The sequence below is a fragment of the Argiope bruennichi genome, chromosome 11 (genome assembly GCF_947563725.1).
Source record: "Argiope bruennichi chromosome 11, qqArgBrue1.1, whole genome shotgun sequence".
In the NCBI taxonomy this organism is placed as follows: domain Eukaryota; kingdom Metazoa; phylum Arthropoda; class Arachnida; order Araneae; family Araneidae; genus Argiope; species Argiope bruennichi.
Window position 1 is genome coordinate 74,757,927 of NC_079161.1, and position 8,127 is coordinate 74,766,053.

The 8,127-nt window shown below is 38.7% G+C and overlaps 1 protein-coding gene across 1 annotated transcript; it reads left to right on the forward strand.

The window, feature by feature from the left end:
• Positions 1-641: 641 nt before the first annotated feature.
• Positions 642-3,377, forward strand: LOC129956689 (uncharacterized). Its single transcript, XM_056068620.1, has 2 exons — positions 642-699; positions 1,615-3,377. Exons 1-2 carry the CDS (start codon positions 642-644, stop codon positions 3,375-3,377), a joined length of 1,821 nt encoding a protein of 606 aa, XP_055924595.1.
• The last annotated feature ends 4,750 nt before the right edge of the window (positions 3,378-8,127 follow it).

Sequence of the window (8,127 nt, forward strand, 5' to 3'; positions counted from 1 at the left end):
CATGTGCGGTCGTATGCCTTCTCAATATCGAAGAATATGGAGACAAGGTGGTTACTCTTAACAAAAGCATTGCGGATCTGGGTTTCCAGTAAAATGAGGTTGTCAGAAGTAGACCGACCTCTACGGAAACCACTCTGCAAAGGGGGAATACATCCTTGTTTCTCCAATTCGTATACGAGACGAGCATTAACCATTCGCTCAAAGGTTTTGCAAAGACAACTAGTCAGCGCAATTGGCCGGTAGTTCAGAGGGTTTGATGGGTCTTTGCCAGATTTTAAGATGGGAATCACAAAAGCTTCCTGCCATTGTGAAGGATACTTGTGCTCAGTCCAGATTCTGTTATATAAGAGTAATAAACTGGAAAGAGAATTTGCATTCAAATGGCGGAGCATGCTATATGTGATCCCATCTGGTCCAGGACTTGTATCATGGGCTTGAGACAAAGCCGATTCCAGTTCCGACATCTTAAATTCACAGTTGTATGGAAATGTTTCCTGGGTATTAAAGCCTAAATGTACCCGTTCCGCGTGATTCTTAACTGATAAAAAATCAAAACTGTAAGAATCGGTTGCGGAAACTTCTGCAAAGGCTTTGCCTAAAATATTGGCAACATCTAATGGAGTTCCCTTGATCAGGAGTTAATGAGTTATATCAGCATTAAACAAGGGGAAGATTGGTTCAAACCACAAAATTTAGGTCGTGAGTTAGATTTGTTTGCATCCTCAAAAGTTTCGAATAAAAATGAGTCGAATTCAAGTTTTAAACAAAACAAATTCATTAAAAACAGATTCAAAAAAAGTATCATAAAAATGTTACAAGTGTTTTATTGTCCGATGTTAATGAGTCAAAGTATTCATTTTGTTTTGAAAATCACACATTGCTTTTTTGTGCAAAATTTAAACAACTTCCTGTTGAAGAAAGAGTTGATATAGTTAAAAAACAGAGCCTTTGCTTTCTTTGTTTAAAAGAAAAATGTTCAGCTATAAGATGTAAGGCTAAAACTTGTAAAGTATGCAACCGGAAGCATCGTACTATTCTCCATTTCCCGAGACATAAAATAAATCATTAAAATGAAAGTTATTCTATTATTGCGCATCAAATAGAGACAGCCAATAATTCAGAGTCATCACTTAATGAGAATGCGAAAGTATTTCACCCCTCTTACCCCCCTGTCTCCTCAACTTTACAGACGCCAGATAGTTCGGGATATGCCCATAAATCAGTATTCGTCATAAACAAAAATGAAAAGAGTAAAACAGTTTTTTTGAGCACTGTTAAATGTTTCATTCGAGATACGTTTGGTTTTTGGCAGGAAGTGAGATGTTTATTAGACGTCGGATCGATGACTCATCTTATGAGCAGGCAATGTGCAGACAAATTGGGATTGAAAAAAGAAAAAGTAAATATTCTAGTAACATGTTTAAATGATTCTTCCATGTGTGTTAAAAATTGCGTAAGTGCGGTAATTTCAAATTCCGATAATAGTTTTAAAAGAGAAATAAATATGTTAGTAGTAGAGAAAATTACCGATTTAAACTCCAGTTAAATTTTTACATGTGGAAAGACAAATTCCTGAGAACATTAATTTAGCAGATGATACTTTTTATGTTCCAGGTCCCATTGATTGTTTATTGGGTGCCGAAATTTTCTATGAATTATTACGTAGCGGGCAAATTTATTCGCAAAATTCTGATCTTATTTTCCAAAATACAGTGTTTGGGTTTGTGGCTTCAGGTAGTAGTAGTTGTGTAAATAGTGATGTAAAAGTACATTTTGGATTAATTAAGGAAGGAGATTTAAATGATACCTTAAGAAAATTTTGGGAATTAGAAAATGTTGATTTAGAACGAACCAAAAATAAAGAGGCAGTTTTGTGTGAGGAACATTTCGTGAAAACGCATTCAAGGGATGCTGAGGGCCGGTATATAGTGAAAATGCCCCTTAAAGATGACCCGAAATGTTTAGGTGAATCAAGGGACATAGCTGTCAAACGATTGGATGCACTGTGGATTAGGTTAGAGAGAGATCCTCAATACCTAAAGATATATAAAGATTTCATACATGAATATGAACATTTAGGACACATGAAGGAAATAATCACTGAGGAGGATAACCCAGAGATAAGTTATTATATGCCACACCATGGCGTATATCGGCCACAAAAAAGTACCACTAAATTGAGAGTGGTCTTTAATGCGTCGAATCCGACAAGTAATGGATTGTCACTCAATTCGTTGCAATATAATGGAGGACTTGTGCAAGATGACTTATTTGCAATCATGATAAAATTCAGAGAACATCCTTATGCCTTTACGGCCGATGTAAAAATGATGTATCGTATGATACTCATGCACGAGAGCCAGCAATCATTGCTCAGAATTTTATGGAAAGAAAATCTTGATGATCCAGTAAAAACTTTTGAGCTGAAAACAGTGACTTATGGGACAGTGAGTGCTCCCTTTTTAGCAACAAGAGCACTGTTGCAACTGTCTAAAGATGAAGAGAAGAACTTTCCCTTAGCTGCACCCATTCTTAGACAGAACTTTTACATGGATGACGTTCTTTGCGGCGCATCTTGTTTAGAGGAAGCTAAGGAACTGAAGAGTCAACTTTCTGTTATATTGGCGAAGGGAGGAATGCAGCTTCACAAGCGGTCTAGCAACCATTTAGAATTGGCTTCAAATATCGATGGAGGATACGACTTTGAAAATCTCATCGAGACAAAGACGTTAGGAGTGTCCTGGAAGTCACTAGAGGACTGTTTTGTTTTCAGAGTTGCAGTTGATTTGAAGAATTCTTACAACAAGAGATGTGTTCTTTCAACTATTGCTAGACTTTTCCACCCACTGGGACTACTTGGTCCAGTAGTCGCGAAAGCCAAGATCTTCATGCAGAGCCTTTGGAGTCTTAAAATTGACTGGATGGATGAGTTGCCACCTGAAAAAGCCAACGAATGGCACCATTTTCTTGAGGATTTCAAGAGTATAAACAGTATCTGTATTGAAAGGTGTATTGTGCATGTGCATCCGCATCCGACGAGGATTGAATTACACGGTTTTGCCGACGCTTCAGAAAAGTGTTACGGGGCAGTGATATACTGTCGTTCTTATTCGTCAAACGGCATACCAACAGTGAAACTTGTGACGAGCAAAAGCAGAGTTGCACCCGTGAAAAATGTCACAATACCGCGGCATGAGCTGTGTGTTGCAGTCCTATTGTCAAAGCTGATGAAACGAGTTGTGATTGCTTTACAAGTTGATTCACCTCCAACGTACCTGTGGAGTGATTCAACAATCGTTTTAGCATGGATCCAAAAAGACCCTAACATTCTAAAGACCTTTGTGGGAAATAGAGTTTCCACCATTCAACAGCTCTGACATCTGCAGAACAGTGGCATCATGTTCCCTCTTCTCAGAACCCGGCTGACCTCATTTCCAGAGGTCTCGACCCATCAAGCCTGCACCACAGTTCATTATGGTGGACTGGACCTCCATTCTTGTCCACTGAGGACATGTCTTCCAGTGAACCACCACCAGTGAGTTCCATTGAAGAGTTCCAATCCGAGTTTAAGACCAACAAGAGAGTTTTTCAACATGAACTAGAAAGTTTTAAATTTAGTGACTCTAATAACTTTGTTTATCTTAATGCTAAAGTGAACAATTTTGTGCATGATATAATTGGTTTAAGTAATAATTATTGTCGTTTAATTAGGATATTAAGTTATATTTACAGGTTATTGAACAATTGTAGAGCTAATTTTCCTAAGAATTTTGGAATCTTAAAAGCTATTGAATTAAAGGAATCTGAAATGAGGCTCCTTAAAATTGTTCAAGAGGAAGACTTTCACAAAGAAATCAAGTCTCTCAAGGTATCAGGTTTTGTCAATACTGACAGTCAGGTAAAAAAATTATTTCCCTTTTTGGATGAAAATGGCATTTTGAGAATTGGTGGTATACTTACCCACAGTGATTTAGATTTTGATAGTAAATTTCCAATTCTTTTATCTAAAAATCATAGACTGTCTTATTTAATTGTAGAACATTTTCATCTAAAAAATTTGCATGCTTCACCACAATTATTGTTATATCTCATACGTCAAAAATATTGGATTATAAGTTGTCGTGATTTGTGTAAAAAAATAGTTCATTCATGTATTGTGTGTTTTAAGGCTAAACCTGTTACGTTAGACCAGATAATGGGCCGAGAGATCGAGTAACACCTAACTATCCATTCAATGTGAGTGGAGCTGATTTTTGTGAACCATTCTTCATAAAATATCGCAATCAGAGGAAAGGTGTTTTAAACAAAGTCTATGTGTGTATTTTTATATGCTTTTTAACCAAAGCAATTCATCTAGAGATTGTGAGTGACTTAACGAGTGAAGCTTTTATTGCCACATTAAAAAGATTTTTTGCAAGAAGAAGCAAATCCTCCAAAATTTATTCGGATAATGCTCAAACTTTTATTAGAGCGAATAGGGAAATTAAGAGATTACTTGAGATTGTAATTGATCAAGATAAAATTTTTGCTGAGTATTTACTCTCAGAGGGAGTTGAATGGAAATTTATTCCACCCCGTTCACCCAATTTTGGAGGCCTTTGGGAGGCTGGAGTGAAGTCCTTTAAGTACCATCTGAAACGGGTAGTAGGTAACGCTAGGTTAACTTATGAGGAATTTCTGACAGTTACAAATCAAATAGAAGGAATTCTAAATTCCAGACCATTATCACCATAGTCAGGTTGCCGAACTAGCAAAGAACGACCTCGGAGCGACAGTCCAGGCTCGCCTTCGTAAACCATTGGAAAATGATGAGGACTTCGGCTCTTTCTTGTCTGGGACCAGCGTCGTTGAGGTCTTTGACATTTCCAACATTTGGGCGTCTGCCAGGAAAGCTTCCAAGTGGCTACGGGTAACCTAGGAGTTCAATGACAGCGTCCCCAGGTTATTTTATAAAGATCTTACCATCAAGCCAATTGGAAGAAGGAAAGTCATCTTCTCCATCCGGGACAGGCTCCGGATGGCCAGGTCTGGGAGGCTCCTTTCCAAACCTGATCAGGGGAAGGCCATGGAATGTGTCGCCCAGTCAGCAGCCAGTTCACATTTCATTACTGATGGTGCATACACTAGGTTCGCTGACTGGAGGTTTATACATAAGGCAATGTTGAATCTCCTCCCCCTGAATGGCACCCAGGCCTGGAAGTCGGGGAATAATCGGGCTTGCAGGAGATGAGATGAAGCTGACCTTGAAACCCTCCCTCATGTTCTTAATCACTGCAAGGGGAGGTCTAGGGGTTGGCAACTTCGCCACAACAACATCGTGGAAAGAATTAAGAGAGCCCTCACTCCAAGGAACATGCTCGTCTCTGAAAACCAGAGTATTGGTCCGGATGGCCTGCGCCCGGATCTTGTATTCAAAAATGGAAAGAAGATCTACATCATTGACGTCACTTGTCTATTTGAAAACCGTATGAGTGCTTTTGAGGAGGCAAGGTAGAGGAAACTGGATAAATACGCCTCGCTTGCTTCCCATTTCACGAGTCATGGATTCGTGGCAAGTGTCGTCCCCATTCTTGTCGGCTCACTGGGTGCTTGGGACCCAAACAACGACGTCTCACTGAGGAAATTTATGTCGAAAGGATACCTGCATAAATTCAGGAAGCTTCGTGTCAGTGGGGCGATCAAGTAGTCCAGGGACATCTATGTTGAGCACATCACTGGCCACCTCCAATTTGAGGAAAACTCTGGTCCACTTGAAGCCCTTGTGCCTGGTGAGCCCGAAATCGACGTCGACAACTTCCAGCGGTAAGTCGCTTTTTGCCATCTTTCTTGTGCGTGTGTTTTGTGCGCGTTTGGACTGACTCCAGGACTTTCCGTCGGACTTTGACGTCTAGGGTCAGTTCTAACTTTAATGCGAACTTCCCTCCCAAGAACCGGTATGTCGATGTCTTCTTTTCATCTGTTTGGTTTCATGAGTGATGCTGTCTTTTCAATTGTTTGTTGATTTTTCATAGTTTATGTTTTGTTAAAAGTAGTTAGTCTATAACTGTTATTTTTTGGTAGTTTATTTTTTGTTATTGGTTTATATATGTTATGTTTATTTGTAGTTTATGTCTGTTTAATTTATATATATAGTTTATTGTTTCAGCGGTAGGTAAGAGACGTTAGTCAATGTAGTAGACAGCCACATGCTGCCTTACACGGGACGAAGTCTCATAGAGTAAATTTATGCCCGATTCGAAGACGTGTCAAAATAACGTCCTTTCTCCTAATTGAGGTACCAGACCATTTGCTAAGTGGGGGTTTTAATGAATTCAATTTGTTATTTTCCTGCAAATCCCATTGTTGCTGCCACATTTTGTAAATATGTTTCTTAATGTAGCATTTAACATCAGCTAAAGGGACAAATCTGTTAAGTGGGGTTGATGCAGATTCAGCGGCATAATCTACCAACTCATTACCTTTAATGCCCACGTGACTGGGTACCCAGCAAAACATTATGTCAAATCCTTTGCTTCTCAGATCCCCCAAAAGAAGAAAAATATCACGAATAATCGGATTATTACCGGAATTGTAACTGCTGCAAAACACTCACACGATCAGTGTATATGCAGAAGCAACGGGTGTTTTCGTTCGATATGCGTTGTAAAGCACAAAAGATTGCTATTACCTCAGCAGTAAATACAGAGAAGGCATCATTAAGCCTAGAAGCAAACACGGTATCTTCAAAAGCAATACCGCATCCGACAGAGTTAGCTGATTTTGAGTCATCTGTAAATATAGGGGCATATTGCGAATACAGACTTCGATGAAACTTAAAAATTTGATGATAAACAATCGGCGCAGTCGAAATTTTAACAGACGATGAAAATGGATTAATATATTTAATGGATGGAATATTCCAAGGTGAAAAATTAAAAAAGTTACATTTTTCTACTTGCAAACTAGTCATTGTCGATTGTTCGACGAATGATTTTGTTCTGTTCATAAATGGATGAATATTATATGGGCGGGCACGATAAAGTCTCACAAGGTAAGAATTAAGAAATGTATTCTGCAGTGGATGATTTGGCAAAAACATGACTTTGAAATAATAATTAACAGATAGTTAAGAGACGTTTGATAGCAATCAACATATAAACTCTGGACAGGTGATGTCCGGAATGCACTAGAACAAATGCGTAGAACAGAGTGGTTAACAGTATCAAGTTTCCGTAATACAGAGTCACGAGCAGATCCGTACACTACACATCCGTAGTCAATGCAAGATACGATGACTGCCTGATACACTCGGAGAAAAGCTCTATCAGCTCCCCAAGAGGTATTCGACAAAACCTTCAGGATATTTAAAAAATGACTCCGAGGAATTTAACTTCATTTACTACAGGTATAATTTGATTATTCAGCTCCCCAAGAGGTATTCGACAAAACCTTCAGGATATTTAAAAAATGACTCCGAGGAATTTAACTTCATTTACTACAGGTATAATTTGATTATTAATATAAAGTGTTGGATCAGGGTGAAGGCTTCGCTTCCTACAGAAATGAACACAATTACTTTTACAAGCTCAGATAGTATGACTGTTCTGTTCACACCAAACCATAATATTATCAATCGCAGATTGAAGTTGTCGTTGTATATAGTTCATATCGCTGCCCTGGCAAGAAATCTGCAAGTCATCAACATAAAGGGTACCAGTTATCGCTGGTTGAAGCGATGAAAGAATGCTAGAAATGTGAGCAATAAATAAAGTCACACTGAGTATACTTCCCTGGGGAACTCCTTCGGACTGAATAAATGTATCAGAGAGAGTCGTTCCAATCCGGACTTGAAATTGGCGAAAAGATAAACTTCCACGGAATCCAAAATTAAACAAGGCTCGTAAAATACCATATCGCCAGGTGCGATCGTAAACTTTCTCAAGGTCAAAGAATATGTAAACCAAATGATTTCTTTTAACAAAAGCGTTGCGTATTTGCGATTCTAGGAAAGCCACGTTGTCAATAGTTGACCTTCCCTTTCGGAAGCCACTTTGATAAAAGGAGATACAGCCATTTACTTCCAGTTCGTATACCAGACGGGCATTTATCATGCGTTCTAAGAGTTTGCAGAAACAACTCGTTAGAGCA